Source organism: Tachyglossus aculeatus, chromosome 2, assembly GCF_015852505.1.
Source record: "Tachyglossus aculeatus isolate mTacAcu1 chromosome 2, mTacAcu1.pri, whole genome shotgun sequence".
NCBI lineage: Eukaryota > Metazoa > Chordata > Mammalia > Monotremata > Tachyglossidae > Tachyglossus > Tachyglossus aculeatus.
This window is the reverse complement of record NC_052067.1, coordinates 103,512,120-103,537,784: the sequence shown is the minus strand read 5'-3', so window position 1 is coordinate 103,537,784 and position 25,665 is coordinate 103,512,120. Positions and strand designations below refer to the sequence as shown.

The 25,665-nt window shown below is 44.9% G+C and overlaps 1 protein-coding gene and 1 non-coding gene across 3 annotated transcripts in view; one reads left to right on the top strand and one right to left on the bottom strand.

Moving 5' to 3' along the window:
• FHL2 (four and a half LIM domains 2) overlaps positions 1-25,665 on the bottom strand; it is a 122,170-nt gene that overhangs the window by 21,129 nt on the left and 75,376 nt on the right. For both annotated transcript variants that reach the window (XM_038761000.1, XM_038761005.1), the window contains exons 3-4: positions 24,619-24,798; positions 4,046-4,220 (exon numbers count right to left, since the gene is read on the bottom strand). In XM_038761000.1, coding sequence (XP_038616928.1) covers positions 4,046-4,220; positions 24,619-24,774 — 331 coding nt within the window. In that variant the 5' untranslated portion in view covers positions 24,775-24,798. The remainder of the gene's footprint in view (positions 1-4,045; positions 4,221-24,618; positions 24,799-25,665) is intronic.
• Positions 13,328-13,465, top strand: LOC119923626. Its single transcript, XR_005448915.1, has one exon. It is a non-coding gene; the product is annotated as a small nucleolar RNA SNORA7 (small nucleolar RNA).

Genomic DNA, 25,665 nt, shown 5'->3' with positions numbered 1-25,665 from the left:
CTAGAAAACAGTTATTAAAACCAAGATGCAAAGTGAATTAACACGTTACTTCTATGAGGAAAGATGGTGATTAATACCTGCTGTCTCTCCAGGGGTGTGATACCTTCCCATTTTTTGCCACCTTCCCCGCCCCCAGCTCTTTATAGCATCTGGATTCACTTGAATTAAAACTTTTAATTTCTGGTCCCACCCAGAAGAGAACTGTGCGTTGTCTCCCAAACCCAGGAAGGAGAGCACAGGGCCGGTTTTCAATTTTAGCAGCATGAGAGATTTAGGTGACACAGAAGGAAGAATGTCGTAAATAGGTAAAGGTTGCTGAGGGAGACCGGGCATTTGCCTCCCTGCCAAGTATAGATTCTCACGGAGGAATCTCCATCTCTTCATGTGACATAAATAGAATCAACCAGTGGTATTTATCGAGCACTTACTGTGTGCAGACCACTGTACTAAGCACTTGGGAGAGTAATAATAATGTTGGTATTGGTTAAGCGCTTATTATGTGCTAAGCACTACAGGCAAATCAGGTTGGACATGGTCCCTGTCCCACATAATCAATCAATCAATCGTATTTATTATTATTAATAATAATAATAATGACATTTATTAAGCGCTTACTATGTGCAAAGCACTGTTCTAAGCGCTGGGGAGTTTACAAGGTGATCAGGTTGTCCCACACGGGGCTCACAGTCTTAATCCCCATTTTCCAGATGAGGTAACTGAGGCCCAGAGAAGTTAAGTAACTTGCCCAAAGTCACACAGCTGACAAGTGGAGGAGCCAGGATTTGAACCCATGACCTCTGACTCCAAAGCCCAGGCTCTTTCCACTGAGCCATGAGCACTTACTATGTGCAGAGCACTGTACTAAGCGCTTGGGAAGTACAAATTGGCAACACATAGAGACAGTCCCTACCCAACAGTGGGCTCACAGTCTAAAAGGGGGAGACAGAGAACAGAACCAAACATACCAACAAAACAAAATAAATAGGATAGAAATGTACAAGCAAAATAAATAAATAAATAAATAAATAGAGTAATAAATATGTAATGATGGCATTTGTTAAGCGCTTACTATGTGCCAAGCACTGTACTAAGCACTGGGGTAGATACAAGGTAATCAGGTTGTCCCACGTGGGGCTCACAGTCTTAATCCCCATTTTACAAGATGAGGTAACTGAGGCCCAGAGAAGTTAAGGTACTTGCCCAAAGTCACACAGCTGATAAGTGGCACAGCTGGGATTAGAACCCATGACCTCAGACTTCCAAGCCCGGGCTCTTTCCACTAAGCCAACACTGCTTCTCTGTGGAGCTCACAGTCTTAATCCCCATTTTACAGATGAGGTAACTGAAGCCCAGAGAAGTTAGGTGAGTTGCCCGGGGTCACACAGCAGAGAAGCGGCAGAGCTGGGATTAGAATCCAGGTCCTTCTGATTCTCAGGCCTGTGCTCTAGCCATTAAGCCATGCTGCTTCTCAATGGTAGACAAATTCCCTGCCCACGATGAGCTTACAGTCTAGAGGGGGAGAACTGACAATGACTTCAGTGGAAAGAGCCCGGGCTTTGGAGTCAGAGTTCATGGGTTCAAATCCCAGCTCTGCCAATTGTCAGCTGGGTGACTTTGGGCAAGTCACTTCACTTCTCTGGGCCTCAGTGACCTCACCTGTACAATGGGGATGAAGACTGTGAGCCCCCCGTGGGACAACCTGATCGCCTTGTAACCTCCCCAGCGCTTAGAACAGTGCTTTGCACATAGTAAGCACTTAATAAAATGCCATTATTATTATTAATATTTAACAACAGGGCCGAGTTAAAGCACAATGACCCTGCTGAGGTTATTTGTAAACCAGAATGTCCCCGCACCACCCCCTCCACGGCTTTCAGCAGACAAGTGCTTAGTACAGTGCTCTGCACATAGTAAGCGCTCAATAAATACGATTGATGATGATGATGGTGATCCCTGAGGGGTCACGTGAGGTCCCTGTGAGATCAATGGGTCTGGGGTCCCTGGCTCATTTGCTCCCTGGTCAAAATGGACCTATAATAATTAACAATAATTATGGTATTTGTTAAGTGCTTACTGAGTTCCAGGCACCGTACTAAGCGATGGGGCGGATACGAGCTAATCGGGTTGGACACGGTCCCTGTCCGACGCGGGGCTCACCGTCTCGATCCCCAGTTTACAGACGCGGTAACTGAGGCACAGAGAAGTTAAGTGAGTTGCCCAAGGTCACACAGCAGACAAGTGGCAGAGGCAGGATTAGAACCCATGCCCTTCTAACTCCCAGGCCCGTACTCCATCCACTATGCCACGCTGCCTCTTATCTGAGATAGATGTAAAAGTGTTGGTTCACAAATCATGTCTATCTATTCTTGCATTATACTCTTCCAGGCGCTTAGTACAGTGCCTTACACACACCAGGCACTCAGTAAATACCACTGATTGATTGAAAGATATTTTCCTGGGAAGGCGAATGATTTGGATTAGTCCAATGTCCTGATTCCAAGACAACTAATCTTCTGGGGAATGGCCGGTGGAGGCTGAGAGTTAAGGCTGGCCAACATTTTATTTATCAAGTTAAAGCCGCGGGGCCTAATGGAAAGAGCACAGGCCTGGGACAGAGGACCCGGGTTCTAATCCTGCCTCTGTACTTGCCTCCTGCGCGACCTTGGGCAAGGCTTAGTACTGTGCTAAAGGCTTAGTACAGTGCTCTGCACAGAGTAAGCGCTTAATAAATGTCATTATTAATTAATTAAATACCATCATCCTCATTTATTGAGCGCTTACTGCGTGCACAGCAGCCTGGCTCAGTGGAAAGAGCCCGGGCTTGGGAGTCAGAGGTCATGGGTTCGAATCCCGGCTCCGCCACATGTCTGCTGTGTGACCTTGGACAAGTCACTTCGCTTCTCTGAGCCTCAGTTCCCTCATCTGTAAAATGGGGATGAAGACTGTGAGCCCCACGTGGGACAACCCGATCACCTTGTAACCCCCCCCAGCAGCTTAGAACAGTGCTTGGCACATAGTAAGCGCTTAACTCCCCCTTCTAGACTGTGAGCCCACTGTTGGGTAGGGACCGTCTCTATACGTTGCCAACTTGGACTTCTCAAGTGTTTAGTACAATGCTCTGTACACAGTAAGCGCTCAATAAATACAATTGAATGAATGAATAAATATGATTGAATGAAAGCCATTTAACTTTTCTGTGCCTCGGTTCGCTCATCTGTAAAATGGGGATCTAATACCTGGTCTCCCTTCAACTTAGACTGTGAGTCCCCTGTGGGACAGGGACTGCATCTGACTCTAGACATCCTCCTCTACAGAGTACTTGCTGTGGGCACAGAATGTGTATACCAACTCTTGTACACTGAATTCTCCCAAGTGCTTAGTACAGTGCTTGGCGCCTAGTAAGAGCTCAATAAATGTGATTAATTGATTGACCTAGCCTGATTAATTCACATCTACCCCAATGCTCAGAACAGTACTTAATACAATAATAATATAAATTAAAGCAATATTGCCTCAGGAGGACCTGGGTTCTAATCCCGCCTCTGCCACTCATCATCAATCGTATTTATCGAGCGCTTACTATGTGCAGAGCACTGTACTAAGCGCTTGGGAAGTACACATTGGCAACATATAGAGACAGTCCCTACCCAACAGTGGGCTCACAGTCTAAAAACTCGTCTGCTGCGTGACCTTGGGCAAGTCACTTCACTTCTCTGGACCTCGGTTTCCTCGTCTGTAAAACGGAGTTCGAGACTCGGAGCCCCACGCAGGACAGGGACCGTGTCCAACCCGGTTTCCTTGCAGCCACTCCAGCGCTTCGTACGGCGCCTGGCCCAAAGTTAGCACTCAACAAATACCACAATTATTATTATTATTACCGTTAAAGCTCCTTCTCAGGGGTTTTCTTCTCTGAACTTCCGCCACAGGGAAATCCCCCCGGAGACACTTGCACGCCAAAAGCAGCAGTGAAAAGCTGCATTCCCCACTCCCGAACCCAGGCCCTTTCTCTCCCGGCCCCCGTGAGCAGAAAGAAGACGGTCCTGACCTGGCATTATAGTCTTCTGGCACCCGTTGCATTTGGAAGAGTACTCGCTGGAATAGCACTCAGTACAGAGTAGGTGCTCCTCTTTGGCCGCGAAAGGCTTGTCCACCAGAGAGCTCTTGCACTGGAAGCAGTGAAAGCAGGATTCGTGCCAGTGCCGATCCTTGTAGGACAGATCCTGCAGAAATCCCAAACCACAGAGAAAACAGGATGAGTGTTCGCTCCCGACAGAGTCTGGGAGACTCTTTAAACCTCCAAGGGCACCACGGGTTCGGCCGGAGGACGGCCTGATGCTTCTGGATCTTACCCGCCGGCTGGAAAGAGACAAAGTGAACTTGTTTTCTTTTGCTATCAGTTGAGTAAAAAAAACAACAACAAAAAAAAATACATTTTTGTAACGGAAAAACAAAGAGTCGTTCATGTAAGCATTTCCCTTAAGAATAGTGAGGCCAGTGTTTCAACAAGGATACAAACTTAATCACTGTCTCGATAGCATACATTTGGTCTCGGCTGAACTGTATGCATTTTGAAAGGCTTATATAGCTTTTGGACCCATGGTTACAACTTAATTCACCAGTCTCCATGCTTCCTTTTGTTGTCTGTCTCCCTCTTCTAGACTGTGAGCCCGTTGTTGGGTAGGGACCGTCCCTATATGTTGCCGACTTGTACTTCCCAGGCGCTTAGTACAGTGCTCTGCACACAGTAAGCGCTCAATATGAATGAAAGAATTTTATAAATCAGCATGTTGAATCCACAGCTCTGCAGAAACTGACCACGGACTACAGAAACTGTCATTTTATTATTCAAGAAAGTCTTAATGATGAAGCAAAATCAAAACAAGTCAAATTGTCAAAAACCTGAAATCCTCAAATTCTCCAAAATGGCACCTGTCCATCAAAAGAGTCCCACCTGATGTCCAAAAGCTATGGAGGACGAAGCTAAAAAATCTTATTCTACTGTTTTTGTAGCTCGTCAAGGATCCTGACAGCTAAATGATTTGTGGCTTTAGTTATTTAATTTTATTTACTTGGCTTCCCTCGTCCCCCTCTCCATCCCCCTCATCTTACCTCCTTCCCTTCCCCACAGCACCTGTATATATGTATATATGTTTGTACATATTTATTACTCTATTTATTTATTTATTTTGCTTGTACATATCTATTCTATTTATTTTATTTTGTTAGTATGTTTGGTTTTGTTCTCTGTCTCCCCCTTTTAGACTGTGAGCCCACTGTTGGGTAGGGACTGTCTCTATATGTTGCCAACTTGTACTTCCCGAGCGCTTAGTACAGTGCTCTGCACACAGTAAGCGCTCAATAAATACGATTGATTGATTGACTACTGAAAAACAAACAGAACTTTGCCTATCCCCAAAGGCCCTGGTGCTGAGAAAGGAAGCTTTTTGTCTGGAGATGCATATGGCCTGGGAATCAGAGGACCTGGGACCTGGGTTCTAATTGAAAAGCAGTGTGTCTCAGAGGAAAAAGCACGGGCTTTGGAGTCAGAGGTCATGGGTTCAAATCCCAGCTCCGCCAACTGTCAGCTGTGTGACTTTGGGCAAGTCACTTAACTTCTCTGGGCCTCAGTTACCTCATCTGTAAAATGGGAATTAAGACTGTGGGCCCCCTGTGGGACAACCTGATCACCTTGTTACCTCCCCAGCGCTTAGAACAGTGCTTTCCACATAGTAAGTGCTTAACAAATGCCATCGTTATTATTAATTCCAGTTCTCCCATTTACCTGGGCAAGTTACTTAACTTCTAGGTGCTTCAATTCCTTCATCTGCAAAAATGGAGGCTATCTGTTCTCCCTCCTACTCTCCTGTGAGGCCCAAGTGGGACCTGATTATCTTGTTTCTAACCCAGCCCTTAATACAGTGCTTGGCAAAGAGTAAGTGCTTAACAAATATCGTAGTTATCATTATTATTTTTGTTGAGAATTCCCAGTATAACCAGCTCTCCTGTACTTGGAGGAAGAACCATATACTTTGTCCTTTAATTCTGCCACCTGCCAGAAGGCTGATGGGGTTTGGTGAGGAGGGCTAGCAGCAAAAATCCTCCTTTTGATTATAGTGATGGTCATGGTAAGGAAACAGTAGGGAGTCTAAAACAGAGCCAGGCAGTAGCAGCTGGGAGACATTAAGTTAAAGAAGGAATCAAAAGACTCCTCCCCAATGTCAAGAATTTGGAGTTCTTGCTTTTTTTAAAAAAAAAATGGTATTCGTTAAGCAATTAGTATGTGCCAACACTGTACTAAGAACTGGGGTAGATACATGCTAATCCGGTTGGACATAGTTCATGTCCCACATAGTGCTCAGAGTCTTAATCCCCATTTTAAAGATGAGGTAACTGAGGCACAGAGAAGTAAAGTGACTTGTCCAAGGTCACACAGCAGACAAGTGGCAGAGCTGGGACTATAACCCAGGCTCTTCTGACTCCCAATCCCGTGCTTGTTCCACCATACCATGCTGCTTTTCTATGATCTAATCTGTTCATGCCACTCAAAAGCTTCTGAAAACAAAGAATAATCTCAGAAAATTTTGGTACCTTCATTTTTTCACCCTCCCATCAGAATGGCCTGCTGCTTTTGCCTCCCTGAAGAGGGGGATGTCTATTTTTATTATTTTTTTAAACAAAGGAAGTTGAACAAACCAATCCTAGACTTTGGGGCGAAATTATTTTTCTTGCAAGAAAAAAATGTAAGTTGGAGCCAGTGGGGAGTTTTCCAAACTGTGACATTTGGCTGCTGGAAAAATGGAACAGACACAGGCTAGTTTTCTTTATTGTTATCTTGCCCCAAACTGAAAACCCAGCCATATTTCTCCCTCAGATTATTATTCTTTGCATTTCAGGATCTTATTTGATTTTTTAGATTAGACTGCTGTGTGGTCGGGGATTTTCCCCCTTTAACGAATGAAACTCCATTTTTCACGTTTATTTTTTTTGCCTCAGCTTTTCAATCAATGCAGCATTCAAGATCTGACTCAAATTAAGTTTGTGAGGGAGTAACAATCACTTTTTCTTTTCCTTTGAAATTTTCCTCATGACCATTGGGCTAAAAGACATCTGTGGCAGATGACCGCTTTCTATATGGAGAAAGAAGATGGAAAAATGTCTATTTGATAGTCTCGTTACACCTTCTAGTCAAGAGGGCTTTTGTGATGGAAAATGAGGAAACATAGTACATTGCTTGCCTTCCAGTCAACTGTTCACGCCCCTGGTCCTTCTCTTGCTAACCCCAGAGAAAAATCTCAAGATCCTGTGAGCTCTTACAAGGTTTAAACCCATTTACGTTCCCATCTCCTGATGGGTCCCTTTTCCTAGAAACCTATGGACAGTTCAGTTTTGGACTGAACCCTATGGACTCTTCAGTTTTTCTCTGAAGAATACAAGAAAAACATACTTTTAAAGAACATGATTGAGATTAGCTTCCTGACTGCTTTGCTCTCAGCAGTCAATGGATAATTATTAAGGAACCATGAGGAATGGAGTACTGGAGTGAAACAACTGAGTGTTTTGATGTGCTGGATATATGTGGCTGTCAGAGAGAAACAGAATAATGTAGAAAAACTAACTTTGCAATCACATCTTTCCCCCTGAGTCAAAAATAGAGGTTTAGAGGTTTCATTGCCTTTGGATTATAATTTATGATATAGACTTGGGTACTAGAGAAGCAGCGTGGCTCAATGGAAAGCGCCCAGGCTTTGGAGTCAGAGGTCATGGGTTCAAATCCTGGCTCTGTCACTTGTCATCTGCGTGACTTTGGGCAAGTCGCAACTTCTCTGTGCCTCAGTTACCTCATCTGTACAATGGGGATTAAGACTGTGAACCCCCCTTGGGACAACCTGATCACCTTGTAACCTCCCCAGCGCTTATAACAGTGCTCTGCACATAGTAAGCGCTTAATAAATGCCATTATTATTATTATCATTATTACTCTTTAAAAGACAGCCCAAAAGATTTAGTCCCATTGGAAACTGGAAAAAATTGGCTGAAGGAAGTCAACTCTTCCCCCAGGCCACTATTTATCAGCATGCCGCATATAGGTTTATAGCAAGGGCAATTATTTGGGCTCACAAGCCACTTTTCACAGTTTGGAAGTCTTTTATGGGTCACCAGTGAAGAGGGAGGAGGATGACAACAGGCCATAAAACGCTGGAAGTCCTCTAGACTGTAAGCTCCTTGTGGGCAGGGAAGGTTTCCACCCACTTCTCTAACACTGCACTCTCCCAAGCGCTTAGTATAGTACTCTGCACACAGCATTCAATAAATGATTGCTTGATTGATTGGAAGTGGCTGTGTACCTGCCAGCGAATGCTCTTTCGTGGTTCTTCGTGGGCCCCGGCTAGAATCAGTAATTCCCACTGCTACCCTGTCCCTATCGGAATTGGAGGGGCCCACGGTGAAATGCAACATTCCAGGTCTTGTTTCAATCAAATGCCCGCAAGGACCCTTCAAAACTCTTCCCAATGATGAAGGATTCCTGCTTGTGGGAACCAAGATGCCCCCTGCATTTTGGCCTGCTAAATTTCTCAATCACACTTGATTCTCTATTCAGCCTCTTTGTACCTCCCCCACCAAAATCTTATTTGGCATTTCTGTTTGACAGGCTCACTCCACCCAGTAGATTCATGATACTTTCACCTCTCTCCCCACTGGAATAATAATAATAATAGTATTTATTAAGCACTTACTATGTGCCAAGCACTTTTCTAAGCGCTGGGGGTAGATACAAGGTAATCAAGTTGTCCCATATGGGGCTCACAGCCATCAAGTAATTTATTTCCTCACGGTAGATTAGACTGGGAATTTCTGGCACCTATTTCCAGCATTTCTGTGGTTCTCCTCATTATTTTTCCTCAAGGTAAAGTCTACTTTTGTTGAGCACTCCATTCCTACCCAAAGCCTTGCTCAGAACTGCAGCTTGAAATCTTGACAGACGACACCAGGTGAGGAAATCATCTCTGCTATGTCAGCTGTTTTCTGGGTGCTTATAAGGTTTCAGGTGACCAAGTGTTGTCTTCCCCAGCGCAGGGAAAAACTGCAGCAACTCATACTTGGGATGTTGACACAATATAAGGAAGAAATGTCAATTATGTATTTCTCTGGATGTTGGTTTGTTTCTGCGTGTTGCCTACACATTTCAGGGAGGGACCTTTTTGCAGATGGCAGGGAGGCCAACCGCTAGGAAAAAGAAAGGAAGGGAAGGAGAATTTCAGATAAACTGCCTCAAATTGAGACCATTTTCTGAAGCATTTCTAAGCTTGAAACTCTTCAAAGCTTTCTGGAGAGTACAAGAAAAACATACTTTTCAAGAACATGATTGAGATTAGCTTCCTGACTGCTTTGCTCTCAGCAGAGTCAATGGATAATTATTAAGGAACTATAAGGAATGGAGTACTGGAGTGAAACAACTGAGTGTTTTGATGTGCTGGATATATGTGGCTGTCAGAGAGAAACAGAACAATGTAGAAAAACTTTGCAATCACATCTTTCCCCCTGAGTGAAAAATAAATATTTTTTTCCCCAGAATGCAAGAGTAATCAATTGATCAGTAAATCAATGGCATCTATTTAGTGCTTACTGTGGCCACAGCACTATATTAAGTGCTTGGGACTTCTAGACTGTGAGCCCACTGTTGGGTAGGGACTGTCTCTATATGTTGCCAACTTGTACTTCCCAAGCGCTTAGTACAGTGCTCTGCACACAGTAAGTGCTCAATAAACACGACTGATGATGGGAGGGTACAATATAACAGAATTTGCAGGCACATTCCCTGCCCACAAGGTGTTTATAGTCTGGATGGGGGTTAAAATGACAGTTAAAATCTGGTCTGCATGACATTGTTTTCATAAGCACTGAGAAATGTTCTTTATGCTGTAATTATTCATGGGTGGCTGAAAGGATCAACGCGTGATCTATAAGCCTTTTCATGATGATTTCATGATGGAATTTGGTTTCATCTTAGTGGCAGCGCCCAATCTTTTGGTTTCAATTGCTGATAGGACTCTAAAGGAGCTGCTGCCTCTAACTGCTGTTGCAAGGTTACCCTATCTGTTATTATTACTTCTTAGTAATCACAGTTTCGCCGCATTTTTTGCAAACACCACTATGGAACTCTATTCGCTTCTACACATCCTCTGGCCGTTTTTATTTTTACAGTATTTGTTAAGTGCTTACTATGTATCAAGCACTGTAGTAAGCACTGAAGTAGATCCTCCCCCTGGCCTGGAATGCCCTCCCTCCACACATCCGCCAAGCTAGCTCTCTTCCTCCCTTCAAAGCCCTACTGAGAGCTCACCTCCTCCAAGAGGCCTTCCCAGACTGAGTCCCCTCCTTCCTCTCCCCCTCCCCCTACCTCCTTCCCCTCCCCATACCACCTGTATATATGTTTGTACAGATTTATTACTCTATTTATTTTACTTGTACATATTTACTATTCAATTTATTTTGTCAATGATGTGCATCTAGCTTTACTTCTATTTATTCCGATGATGACACCTGACCACATGTTTTGTTTTATTGTCTGTCTCCCCTTCTAGACTGTGAGCCCGTTGTTGGGTAGGGACCATCTCTTTATGTTGCCAACTTGTACTTCCCAAGTGCTTAGTACAATGCTCTGCACTCAGTAAGCACTCAATATGATTGAATGAATGAATGAATACAAAATAATCAGGTTGGACACATTCCCTGTCCCACATAGGGCTCAGTCTTAATTCCCATTTTACAGATGAAGTAAACAATCTATCAATCAATCATATTCACTGAGGGCTTATGTGTCTGTTACATTATACTCTCCCAAGAATTTAGTACAGAGCTGCACACAATAAGTGCTCAATAAATACGACTGGTTGTAGAGCACTGTATTAAGTGCTTGGGAGAGTACAATATAACAGAGTTGGTAGACACGTTTCCTGCCCGCAACAAGCTTACAATATAGAGAAATGAAGTGACTTACCCAAGGTCACACAGCAGACACGTGGGAGAGTGAGAATTAGAACAGGTCCACTTCCCCCTGGGCCCGTGGTCTTTCTACATGGCAGAACTGTTCCAAAGTTGGCAAAGTATCAATCAGGGCAGAGAGACATTGTTGTAGGAAATCATTTTAGATTTAATATCGTTCCTGGATACATTAATATCCAGCAACTATTTGGGATAGCTGTGGCATTTCCAAGCCTCACATCTATGGAAGACAGATACTCCATAGATCTTTAGTATGGACTGGAGTTCGATATATCATGGATGCGAAGCAGCGAGGGCTAGTGGAAAGGGCCTAGGCCTGGGAATCAGAAGGCTTGAGTTCTAACCCCAGATCTGCCACTTGCCTGCTGTGTGACTTTGGGTCACTGACTTCACTTCTCTGTGCCTTACTTTCCTCATCTGTAAAATGGAGATGCAATGCCTGTTCTGCCTTCTACTTAGACTGTGAGCCCCGTGGGGGACAGGAACTATTTCTCATAGAATAATAATAATAATAATGATGGCATTTATTAAGCGCTTACTATGTGCAGAGCACTGTTCTAAGCGCTGGAGAGGTTACAAGATGATCCGGTTGTCCCATGGGTGCGCTCACAGTTTTCATCCCCATTTTACAGATGAGGGAACTGAGGCCCAGAGAAGTGAAGTGACTTGCCCAAAGTCACACAGCTAATTGGCGGAGCTGGGATTTGAACCCATGACCTCTGACCATGACCCTGCTGAGAGCTCACCTCCTCCAGGAGGCCATCCCAGACTGAGCCCCTTCCTTCCTCTCCCCCTCATCCCCCCCGCCATCTTACCTCCCTCCCTTCCCCACAGCACCTGTATATATGTATATATGTTTGTACATATTTTTTTTACTCTATTTATTTATTTAATTTGTACATATCTATTCTATTTATTTTATTTTGTTAGTATGTTTGGTTTTGTTCTCTGTCTCCCCCTTTTAGACTGTGAGCCCACTGTTGGGTAGGGACTGTCTCTGTGTGTTGCCAATTTGTACTTCCCAAGCGCTTAGTACAGTGCTCTGCACATAGTAAGCGCTCAATAAATATGATTGATGATGATGATGATGATGATGATGACTCCAAAGCCCGTGTTTTTTCCCACTGAGCCACGTAGAGCTTAGTACCATGCTTGGCAGATAGTAACCACTTACCAAGGCACCATTATTATAAATATTACATCTTTTTTAACGCAACCAAATACAGCCTATGATTTTCCTACATCTTCCTCCATGTGGTTCTTTAAAAGACTGAATAGGGTTAACGGGACACAAACCTGGAGTCCTTGAGAACCATGTCCTTCAATTCTGTCTCTGAAAGTTCGCCAAGAGGCAAGAAGAATTACTAACTTAAGGAGAGAATTCATAATGACTACACGTAGGATCTCTTTAGATTCTAGAGTCCAAGCTCACAAAACACTTTTGTGAACTATAAAGGCTTTCCTCGGATTCTCAAGGGAAATCTTTTCCATGTATTGGGCAAGATTTTAGCTCCATGACTCCCATCGTGGAGCTAAATAATAATAATAATGTTGGTATTTGTTAAGTGCTTACTATGTGCCAAGCACTGTTCTAAACGCTGTGGGGGGATACAAGGTAATCAAGGTTGTCCCACGTAGGTCTCACAGTCTTAATCCCCATTTTACTGATGAGGTAACGAGGCTCAGAGAAGTTAAATGACTTGCCCAGAGTCGCATAGCTGACAAGTGGCAGAGCCAGGATTAGAACCCATGACCTCTGACTCTCAAGCCCTGGCTCTTTCCACTGAGCCATGCTATTTCTCTAAGAAGCAGCATGGCTCAGTGGGAAGAGCCGAGGCTTGGGAGTCAGAGGTCATGGGTTCTAATCCTGGCTCTGCCACTTATCAGCTAGGTGACTTTGGCAGACTTCTCTTTGCCTCAGTTACCTCATCTGTAAAATGGGGATTAAGACTGTGAGCCCACTTAAGATGATTACCTTATATCTACCCCAAAAGTCAGAACAGTGCTTGGCACATATTAAGTGCTTAACAAGTACCATAATTATTATTATCATCAACTTTTCTATACCCATCTAAAAATGATGTTACAAGATAGGTTGGGACTAGGGATTGGAATATCTGTAAAGTATCTTCATACCAGGGAACTGGACTAGGTAAAATGCCTAAAAATTTATGAGCCATGATGAATGATGCCATTCAAAAATGTTCTTTAATGCAATTAGGTGACTTGTGGAGGCCAAATCAAAGGCACTTAAATGCCGCAGAAGCCTACAGTTGCTACTTAACCATTTCCATCTAATACTGTTTAGGGAATTGCAGTAAGTCCCGTCTCAGGACCACACCTGGAGAGTTTCCAGTACTCGACCAGTCTTGGCTATGGGAGGGAGAGTCAAGCAGAGGCCTACCCATTCGATTCCTAGCTTGGGCAGTGGCTAGCAAGTGGAAGGCAATCTGCTACAAGTCAAAACTCATGGGCAGCAGCGGCATGGAAGAGCGTCAAGGGCGGAGGGTCAAGTTTACCGCACGGAAGAAGGCATTGGTAAACCACTTCCATATTTTTACCAAGAAAACTCTAGGGATACACTACCGGAACGACTGCAGATGGAGGCGAGGCGTTCTTGGGAGAGATGCAGCCATGGAGTCACTATGGGTTGGAGATGACTCGACAGCATAAGACAAGACAAAACCGCAGTAAGCAGGGGACTGAGCTTCTGTGCATTACACAATTACCGACAGATCTTTCTGCAGAGCCACTTCTGAACCACACAGATGAGAATCTAGCCCATTTTTAAACATCACAGAGCAGGAAAACGGTGGAGCTGGGATTAAACATCACCCACGGGAAGAAGAGCCCAAAACCGACGGAAAAAGTATTTGGAAAACCTGGCACTTCCCAGGGGTTAGTCAAATATTTTCTTCAGTCCTCTTAAAGTCTTTTCCTTAAAAATCTGGCACAAAGGAAAGCACTGCATTCTTGACTTGAGAAGCTTTGCAATTAATCGTTTGAGTTCACTGGGGAGCAGCGAGGCCCAGTGGAAGGAACACAGGCCTGGGAGTAAGAAGACTTGGATTCTAATCCCAGCCCTGCTCCCTGTCTGCTGTGTGACCTTGAGTAAGTCACTTAGCTTCTCTGTGCCTCAGTTCCCTCATCTGCAAAATGGGGATTCAATACCTGTTCTCTCTCCTTGACTGTGAACCCCATGTGGGACCTGATTATCTTGTATCGACCGCAGCATTTAGTACAGTGCTTGGCACTTAAGAAGCACTTAACAAAAACCACAACTTTTATTTTTGGCTTTCACAGTCTCAGGCTATCGAGCCAATCTCCTCTGCTTTTAGACTGTGAGCCCACTGTTGGGTAGGGACTGTCTCTATATGTTGCCAACTTGTACTTCCCAAGTGCTTAGTACAGTGCTCTGCACACAGTAAGCACTCAATAAATACGATTGATGATGATGATGCTTTTCCAAAGTTTTGGAGATGGGTCTCTCTTTTCCTTTCCTGTCCCATCACAGGCTGCGGGTAAGGCCAAGGTGCGCCTGGGAAAAGCGGAGGCAGAGTTCAAAGCTTCCTGCTCCTGTGATGCACTCCAGGCCCAGAGATGGTATGGAAATCCCGAGAAAAGACAAATTTTGTTTTGGACGTATTAAAGGGCTGACACGCTGGCTCAGAGAATGTAAATGTGTGGGTGGGGATGGCGCCTTGGGAGGTATTCCCAAAGGAAAACACTGCATTCCAGAGAAGACAATAAAATGCAAAAAAACATCAACTGGATCTGTTCGGAGAAGCACTTGGGGGAAACGGAGTCTTGGCTCTGAATTTAGGTCGGTTGGGTGGGCAGAGGAGGAGGGAAAAGCGTTTTCTTCAAATTCCCTTTCTCTTAAAAGGCCATCTGAGAAAGGTTCTGCCGACGGATTTTAAAGGTCCTGGCTTCCATAAAGGTCGGACTCTAAAAGTCTCCTGCCGTGGCCCTTGAAGTTTCTAATCTATTAGTCAAAAGTCACCTAAACACGAAGGAGGAATGTTTATAGGAAGCAGGCTGGCCTGAAACCTGATTTACCCCACATGGTTCCCATTTAGCTAACTAGGTGCTGCAAAGAACAGCCCTTTAAAAATAAAGCAGATGCTCTGCACTTCAGGCACCAACATCTCCAAGAGAACTGACGGTGTGTTTCTTTTGTTTTTTTTTATTAAAAAAATCACTTGATTGAAGGCTACGTGGAGGTCTTATTTCAAAAACCACCCATACCCCTCTAGAGAGGAGCAGAGCTGAGAGTCTCTGGCAAAGATTCCCTTTAAAATAAGTTGAATTGCTGTTCCAGTTCCCCCACCTGCAATATATTTTAATGTCATTCTCCCCTTCTAAACTGTAAAGTCCTTGTGCGCGGGATTGTGTCTACCAACCCTACTGACCAGGTTTCTTTGTGGCCTAACCGAGAGAGCCCAGGCCTGGGTTCTAATTGCGACTCCTCCGCTTACCTGCTGTACGACCTTGGCCAAGCCACTTAACTTCTCAGTGCCTCAGTTTCCCCATCTGTAAAAATGGTGATAAGAGATCTGTTCTTCCTCTTAAGAGTATGAGGCCCATGGGGGACAGGGACAAGTATGACCCTTTCAAAAAAAATGGTATTTGTTAAGCACTTACTATGTTAAGTGCCTTGACCAAGGTCACACCGAAGACAAGTTGCGGAGCCGGATTCAAAATCCAGGTCCTCTAACTCTCACGCCTCTACTCTTTCCACTAGGCCATGCTGATGGATTTATATCAATCGTATTTATTGAGCGCTTACTGTGTGCAAAGCACTGTACTAAGCGCTTGGGAAGCACAAGTTGGCATCATATAGAGACAGTCCCTACCCAACGGTGGGCTCACAGTCTAAAACAGTAAAATATCTACCCTAGTCCTTAAAACAGTACTCGTCACACAGTACGCACTTAAATACCACAATTATAATTATTACTCTCCCAAGTATTCAGTACGGTGCTCGACACAAGGTAAGCATTTAAAAAACGCCACAATTATTACTCTCCCAAGGATTCAGTACAGCGCTCTGCACATAGTAAACACTCAATAAATGAGCATTATTTAAGAGTTACCTAAGTGTTACTTAGAGAAGCAGCGTGGCTTAGTGGAAAAAAGCACGGGCTTGGAAGTCAGAGGTGGGGATTCAATACCTGTTCTCTCTCCTTGACTGTGAACCCCATATGGGACCTGATTATCTTGTATCGACCGCAGCATTTAGTACAGTGTTTGGCAGTTAAGAAGCACTTAACAAAAACCACAACTTTTATTTTTGGCTGTCACAGTCTCAGGCTATCGAGCCAATCTCCTCTGCTTTTCCAAAGTTTTGGAGATGGGTCTCTTTTCCTTTCCTCTCCTCTCCTCATAATAGCACTCCTCCCGACTCCTTAGTAAGAAAGAACTAGCAACGGTCTCCATCAAGATCATTAGGGGATTCCTCAGAATACAGCTCAGAAACGGGGAATATCTTCGAGGAACCTATTGGAGACTGAATTCCATTATGTAGGAAATCAGAAGAAAACCTAAAGGTTCTTGCCTTCGTGATGATAAGAGCAGTATGTTTATGTTAAACGCTTACTGTGTACCAAGCACTGCGTACTAAGCACTGCGACAGATACAAGGTCATAAACCAGAATGGCAACTATTTTATCCAATGGGTTCTAATCCTGACTCTGCCATTTGTCAGCTGTGACCTCGGGCAAGTCACTTCACTTCTCTGTACCTCAGTTACCTCACCTGTAAAATGGGGGTGAAGACCGTGAGCCCTACATGGGACAACCTGCTGACTTTGTATCTACCCCAGCGCTTAGAACAGTGCTTGGCACATAGTAAGCACTTAAATACCAACATATTTTTATTGTGATTGATTGAAGCTAGTCCCTCCCCACCTTTCTGGCATTTGCTAAGGATTTGGTGGAATTTTAATGTGCTTTTCAAGTAAGAACCCTGGGCATGTAGAGTGAGGAGGTGAAAGACGGCCTCGACCCCGGGCTTGCTGGAAACCCGCCATCAGAGCAAAACAATTCTAAGATTCCATCCCTACATTTTCTTCACCATCCCAAAACCGCGTGCTTTTGCCAACACAAGCGGCACTTTGGCAGGTTCCAAGGCTGAACCCAGAGAGCCGGGCTGAAGCAGATGGGATGAGCTGTTATCGGAGGCACTGCCCCACCCCAATCACTGCCAGGTTCAAAATGAAAAATTGGTTCCTAAGATCAGCCCATGGGGAGCCACTGGGCTGGTTTCAGCTGGTCGGCTCCCACCCCAACTCTTAAGCAAACTGGGGAGGGGGCCGGGGCACCATCAGAGAAACCCTTAAGGATCAGGCAAGTGAAATGTAAAATGTTCTCCGTGATATCGTTACGGGATGCTACGTGTCCGGCATTACGTACGCGGTGTCACGGGCGCCTCGTTCCTACTAACTTTAAGTGTCGTCACTGGTCAACCGGGCCAGTGACTGGAATTCCCTTCTCTTCCACTCTCAAATCCCGCAGAAGCACAATCGTTTAATAGCATTTATCTTTTCTTATGGTGTTTGTTAAGCACTGACTATGGGCCAGGCACTGAACCAAGTGCTGGGGTAGATATGAGTTAATCAGGTTGGACGCAGTCCCTGACCCACACAGGGCTCACGGTCTTCCTCCCCATTTTACAGATGAGGTAACGGAGGCATAGAGAAGTGAAGTGACTTGTCCCAGGTCAGAATGCAGACAAGTGGTGCTTATCAAGCGCTTATCGTGTGCAAAGCACTGTACTAAGCACTTGGGAAGGTACAAGAGCTGGTAGACACCATCTCTGCTCACAAGGAGTTTATAGTCTAGAGGCCCAGCATTCTAAATTGTTCAGGAAAGGCAGAGATTCTCTTAATAATAATAATAATGATGGCATTTATTGAGCGCTTACTATGTGCAAAGCACTGTTCTAAGCGCTGGGGAGGTTACAAGGAGATCAGGTTGTCCCACGGGGGGCTCACAGTCTTAATCCCCATTTTACAGATGAGGTAACTGAGGCACAGAGAAGTTGAGTGACTTGCCCAAAGTCACAGGGCTGAATATTAGCAGAGCCAGGATTTGAACCCATGACCCCTGACTCCAAAGCCCGTGCTCTTTCCATTGAGTCACGCTGCTTCTCACAATAGCACTCCTCCCGACTCCTTAGTAAGAAAAAAGAACCAGCAATGGTGTCCATCAAGATCAGTAAGGGATTCCTCAGAATACAGCTCAGAAACAGGGAATATCTTCGAGGAACCTGTTGGAGACCGAATTCCATTATGTAGGAAATCAGAAGAAAACCTAAAGGTTCTTGGCTTTGTGATGATAAGAGCAGTATGTTTATGTTAAATGCGCACTGTGTACTAAGCACTGTGACAGATACAAGGTCATACACCAGACACAATTCCTCACTCGCACAAGGCTCACACCTTAAGGGAAGAACAGTGAAGGGAAGAACAGAGAAGCAGCGTGGGCTTTGGAGTCAGAGGTCATGGGTTCAAATCCTGGCTCCGCCAATTGTCAGCTGTGTGACTTTGGGCAAGTCACAACTTCTCTGTGCCTCAGTTACCTCATCTGTAAAATGGGGATTAAGACTGTGAGCCCCCCGTGGGACAACCTGATCACCTTGTAACCTCCTCAGTGCTTAGAACAGTGCTTTGCACAAAGTAAGCGCTTAATAAATGCCACCATTATTATAAGAACAGATATTTACTCCCCATATTACACAATCATATTTATTGAGTGCTTACTGCGTACAGTACTAAGCACTTAGGGGAGTACAATACAACAGAGTTGGTAGACACACTCTCTGGCTGCAATGAGCTTACAGACTAGAGGATGAGCTTTATGAGGAAACTGAGGCACAGAGAAGTTAAGTGATATAGCAGGACAGGCGGAGGCACGATTAGAACCCAGATCTCGACTCCCACTCCTGTGCTCTCTCCACTAGGCCATGCTGCTTCTCTTCATTCACTGTAGCTTCATTTCCACAGGTTTGTCGATATTTTAAGCTAAGCACATCTTTAAGGAGGAAGCAAAGGAGCAAGTGTGCTGCCCGGGCTATTTTAAGAAAGCAGAATGGCAACTATTTTATCCAATGGGTTGCTCTTTGTGGAATCTGCTGTAAGTTTGTGCTTCACTTCCTGAAACAGGCCAACATTTCCCTGAGGCTGCCGTCCTCACGTAAACAACTGCATCTTTCATCTCGGCTGTGAAAACGAAATGTTGATTACTTCAAAGGCTACCCTGTTCTAAGTCTGTTTGTCGGTCACTTTGTTTAAAACATCAGAAATTCCCTCGATGAACACCCAAGCTCCTAAGACACACTGGTCGGAGCTGAAAAGTTCAACCTGATTAAAACCTGAAGTCTTGGACTCAGAGATTTATTGATTCTGGGAGACTTGACAGTCAACATTACCCAAGAGTTTCAGGTAAATCAGATTCTTCAATGAGGGATGAAGATGTGACTCCGACATTTTCAAGGACAGGTTTTTCTATTTGAAACCTTCATTCAGGAGACCCGAAGGACACACCAGTTTTTGATGACTCTACTCTTTATCCAGTTTGAATCCCACATAAAGGACCTGCTTTTTTCTGTTTTGTGCTTTTTTAATGGTATTTGTGTACCAGGTATTGTACTAGGCACTGGGATAGACCCAAGTTAATCAGGTTGGACACAGCCCATGTCCTACATTGGCACCTATGTACTTAGTCCCCATTTTACAGATGAGGTAACTGAGCCACTGAAAAGTGAAGTGACTCGCCCCAGGTCACATAGCAGAAAAGTGGTGGTGCCGAGATTAGAACCCAGGCCCATGCTATATCCAATAGGCCAAGTTGTTTCACCTATTTCAGGCCATTCAGGTGAAACTCGTGGAGTTAGTTACGCTTAAGGCCAGGGTCCAATCCAATTAGAAACTCTTTTTAGGATCCTCCAGGGGAAGAGCTAAGGAAATTCCCATACGGTGTCTGGAGAGAGTGGGTTTGAGATGGTGTGGGCCTGGAGCGGGAGAGCGAATAAAAAAACCGAGAGGAAGAATTTTAATTAGGTTCAGGAAGAAAGGCAGTAGGCAAAGAGGAGCTCTCCAATTTCTTGACTAGCCAGGCCAATGAGGTTGTTCTGGCATTTCCCCAAACCTCTTTTTCCTTTTAGGGTCACACAATAGCCCTGTTCAGTTTGGATCCTCTCATGTTTGGCAGCACATCCCGGGGCTCTGCCAAAAAATACATCGCGCTAGCTCGGCTTCATGTGACATAAAAAAGGGTCCATGGCGCACGTTCCTCCTCAAACTCCTCTCAAAGGCCAAAGCTGTTTTTCTCCAAATCTTCATTCTGCCTTGGAGACACACCTCACTTTGGAAAGCGTTTAGGAGTGGAACATGAGAATCTACATGTACCTCCCTCATCCTGCTATTCCTGGACTTTTTCGATGGAATTCATTCATTCAATTGTATTTATTGAGCGCTTACTGTGTGCAGAGCACTGTACTAAGCACTTGGGAAGTACAAGTTGGCAACATATAGAGCCGGTCCCTACCCAACAACGGGCTCACAGTCTAGAAGGGGGAGACAGACAACAAAACAAAACATGTAGACAGGTGTCAAGTCGACAGAACAAATAGAATTAAAGATAAATGCACATCATTAACAAAATAGAATAGTAAATATGTACAAGTAAAATAAATAGAGTGATAAATCTGTACAAACATATATATAGGTGCTGTGGGGAGGGGAAGGAGGTAGGGTGGGGGGGAATGGGGAGGAGGAGAGGAAAAAGGGGGCTCAGTCTGGGGATGATAAATGAAATGCCCTTCCTCATGAAAACTTTCCCCAAAAGCCACCTCCTTCAGGAAGCCTCCCCTGACTAATCCTCATCTTCTAGGTCACATTATCACATCATAGCACCAACATGTATACCCGCCTATTTGCTAATTTACACATTTAATTGCCTACTTTTATCATTTGTATAGATGCTTTTACTTTTTCAGCCTAACGTATTTTGGCAATTTATTTTCCCCCATCTACCACATTTGCCAGTAAGGTCCCAAAGATTAGGAACCCTGAAGGGTGGGATTTCTGTTGTGTATTTCCAAGCGCCCGGTACAGCACTCCACTTAAAAGAGGTATTCAATAAAGGCAGTTGATGATGATTATTAATCTCTGGACTCAGGGCTGAACTATCCTGCTGGATATTTGAGCCTCTGTCTAGTGGCCTCGAGGTTTTACCCTGGGCCAGCCTTGGGATCCAGCTGGTAATGCTTAGTGCCACGATCCCCATGCACTTACTCTGATTTAAGAAGTCTAATTCCCCATTCCCCCGTACTCAGATCTCTCTGGCCCCGTCCTCTCTGTCCATAGCTTTCAGGGAAGCTCATACACAATCAATAAATCAAGAGTATTTACTGAGCTTTTACTGTGTGCAGAGGACTGCACTAAGCGCTTGGGAAACTAGGATACAACCGAGTTGGTAGAAGCCATCCTGGCCCCCACGGAGCTTACAGTCTACAGGGGGAGACAGATATTACAATAAATTACCAATAAGGGGAAATAGTAGAGTTTAAGGATAAAGGGCTGGGGGGCTGGGGTGAGTATCGAACTGCTTAAGGGATTCACAGTCAGGTGCATCGTTGACACGGAGGGGAGGGCAAGGAAGTGAGGGCTTGGGCAGGGAAGGCAGGCTCCTTGGAGATGTGATTTTAGGATGGGTATGAAAGGGGGAGAGTGGTGGACCAACAGATACAAAGGGGGAAGGAGTTCCAGGATAGAGGGAGGACGTGGACAAGGGGTCGATGGTGGGTTAGATGAGATAAAGGTACAGAGAGTAGATTGGACTGGGTTGTAGTAATCAGCAACGTAATAGGAAGAAGTGAACTGATGTAGTGCTTGGGAGAGTACAATATAACAACAAACAGACACATTCCTGCCCACCACGAGCTCACAGTCTAGAAGAGGAGCGGTCTAGCGAGTGAGAAGGCTCCAGGCTGAGGTCGGGGAGCAGAGCAGAGCAGTCACTTTGGGGCTGAGGGAGCCAAGACTGTATGGCAGACTGTACGCTCGTGGTGGGCAGGGAAGGTGTCTCTTATATTGTTTGCCCTGACTTGGTCCCTTCATTCGTCCTCCTGTCCAGCCTCACAGCACATATGTATAACTGTATTTTATTTATGTATATTAATGTGTGTCTCCCCCGCTAGACTGTGGGCTTATTATGGGAAGGTAGTGTCTGTTGTTGCAGTGTACTCTTCCAAGTTCCTAGTACAGTGCTTTGCACACAGTAAATGCTCAATAAATATGAATGAATGAATACATTGTACTCTCCCAAGGGCTTTGTACAATGCTCTGCACACCTAGTAGGCACTTAATAAGTAATACGATTGACTGATTAAATTGCGCTAGCTGGAACAAGAGACGGAGTCGTGCTTATCTGAGGAGGAGCCCCCAAAGACACTGGGATCCCAGCGGCAAAAGAGTTCAGGTGCCCTGTGTCCAGGCTATGCCTCAGGTGAGGTTTCAGGATCCTGGTGAGGCCGAGAGAGAACTGAAAAACTGATCTCTCTCCTTCTGTGCGGTCTTGCATTTCTTCCAGCCTCCACGACATCCCTACTTGAATGTCCTGCCACTAGCTGAAACTAATCATGTCCAAAACAGAACTCCTCATCTTCCCACCCAAAGCCTGTCCTCCAACTGACTTTCCTATCACCAGAGACAATACTACTATTCTCCCTGTCTCACAAGCCCTTAACCGGGCCGTTAGCCTCAACTCAGCTCTCATTCATCCCACACATTCAACCTGTCAGGAAATCCTGTCAGTTCTACCTTCATAACATCTCTAGAATCTACCCTTTCCTCTCCATCCAAACTGATACCCTGCTAATCCAAACACACATTCACTCAACTGTATTTATTGAGCGTTTACTGTGTGCAGAGCACTGTACTAAGTGCTTGGGAAGTACAAGTCGGCAACACTTAGAGATGGTCCCTGCCCAACAACGGGCTCACAGTCTAGAAGGGGGAGGCAGACAACAAAACAAAACACGTAGATAGGTGTCAAAATCGTCAGAACAAATAGAATTAAAGCTATATGCACATCATTAACAAAATAAATAGAATAGTAAATATGTACAAGTGAGAGTAATAAATCTGTACAAATATATATACAGGTGCTTCCCTTCTTAACTATAGCATCAGTTTTCTCACTGACCTCCCTGCCCCCTTATCTCTTCCTACTTCAGTCCACAGTTCCCTCTTCTGCCCAGATTATTTTTCTGGGAAAAAAAAAACCCAACAACATTGTCCACAATGTCCCCACTCCTCGAGACCCTTCAGTGGTTGCCCGTCCACTTCCGCATCAAACAGAAACTCCTCGCTGCAGGTTTCAAAGCACTACATCAGTTCACGACCAGCCATCAAACAGGTTCCTCCAAGATTTCCTGCTTCCACTGTGGGAGACAGTCCAGGGATGGACGGACCCCTAGTTGGACCCGGGAATGACAGGGTGGGTGGCTTTTTTTGGTTCTTATGGCCTCTTCCCTCCCCTAGGGCTGAAACAGTTATCCCACCTGCTCCTTCCTTATGGCTTCGAAATGGGGCAGTCTGCAGGTCGAGACCACATTTTTCCAGAGCTTTCTAAGTTCCTGGTGGAAGGTGCAGAATCTGATCTACTTAATCCATCACTTTGGGAGCTCCTACCTTATCGCGGCAGGAGAGTTTGCGTACGCTGATCAAGTTTAGAGCTATGCTATTGAGAGGTACTATCTCGTCAGGGTTACCTGTAGAGAAGCAGTGTGGCTCAGTGGAAAGAGCCCGGGCTTTGGCATCAGAGGTCATGGGATCAAATCCCAGCTCCATCACTTGTGACTTTGGGCAAGTCACTTAACTTCTCTGGGCCTCAGTTCCCTCCTCTGTAAAATGGGGATTAAGACTGTGAGCCCCCTGTGGGACAACGTGATCACCTTGTAACCTCCCCAGCACTTAGAACAGTGCTTTGCACATAATAAGCGCTTAATAAATGCCATCATTATTGGAAAGAGCACGGGCTTTGGAGTCAGAGGTCATGGGTTCAAATCCCGGCTCCGCCAATTGTCACCTGTGTGACTTTGGGCAAGTCACTTAACTTCTCTGTGCCTCAGTTACCTCATCTGGAAAATGGGGGTGAAGACTATGAGCCCCCCGTGGGACAACCTGATCATTTTGTAACCTCCCCAGAGCTTAGAACAGTGTTTTGCCCATAGTGAGCGCTTAATAAATGCCATCATTATTATTATTATTATTATTATTAATGGAAAGGTGTAAGCCAAAGTGTCAGACAAAACTGATTCACCTGTGCTGGGCAGCAGTGGCATAGGAAAGAGTCAAAGGCGGATGGTCAAATGATCAAAATGTTGATCAAAGACAAAGGCAGAGACTTAAGTTTTGACTGTATGGAAGAAGGCAATGGTAAACCACCCCCATATTTTTTTACCAAGAAAACTAGATACCGGTATGGCTACAGATGAAGATAGGACATTCTGGAGAAGATGGTGTCCATAGAGTCGCCACGGGTCGGAAATGACTCGACGGTATTTGACAACAACAACAACGAGCGTAAGGCGGGGAGGCTACGGTACCTTGCAGTCGCAGCCGATGGGTTTCTTGCACTCCTCACAGGTGTTGGAATAGAGGCGCTCAAAGCAGGTCACGCAGTAGGGATTCTCCTCCCTCAGGATATACTTCTGGCCAAAGAGGGACTCCCGACAGTTGTGGCAGTCGAAGCGCTCAGTCATTTTGGCCTCCGGCTCGCCACCCACCTGTGGCAAAGGAGCAAAGAGCCAGAGCTCAGTTAACGGACTATCATCCTTACTCTAAGACATTACTGCAGCTGTAGCTGGTAGGCAGGGATGTCAACTCAGCTGTGGGATATATCCAGGAATCACCTTTCCCGGCTAAATATCTGCACTGACTAAATGGCATGGGGGGAGGCAATTCATTCAATCATATTTATTGAGCACCTACTGGGTGCAAAGCACTTTACTAAGCACTTGGGAGAATACAGTAAAACAATAGACACATTTTCTACCCACAACAAGCTTACAGTCTAGAGAGGCTAGAAGACGGAGCAGAACAAATCAGCAATGGTATTTACTGAATGCTTACTGTACGCAGAGCACTATCATCATCATCATTATTCATTCAATCATATTTATTGAGCGCTTACTGTATGTAGAGCACTGTACTAAGCACTTATTATCATAATAGCGCTATCTGTTAAGTGATTACTATGTGAAAGCAACGTGCTAAGAGCTGGGGTAGATACGAGCTTATCAGGTCAGACACAGTCCCTTTCCCAAATGGAGTTTAACAGTCTAAACAGGAGGGAGAATCGATACTGAATCTCCATTTTACAGATTAGGAAACTGAGCCACAGAGAAGCGAGGTGACTTGCCCAAGGTCACATGGCAGGCAAAAGGCATAATCACGTTTAGAACATGGATCTTATGACTCCTAGTCTCTTTCCACTAATAGTAATAATAATAATGATGGCATTTATTAAGCACTTACTACGTGCCAAGCAGTGTTCTAAGCACTGGGGAGGTTACAAGGTGATCAGGTTGTCCCACGGGGGGCTCACTGCCTTAATCCCCATTTTACAGATGAGGTAACTGAGGCCCTGAGAA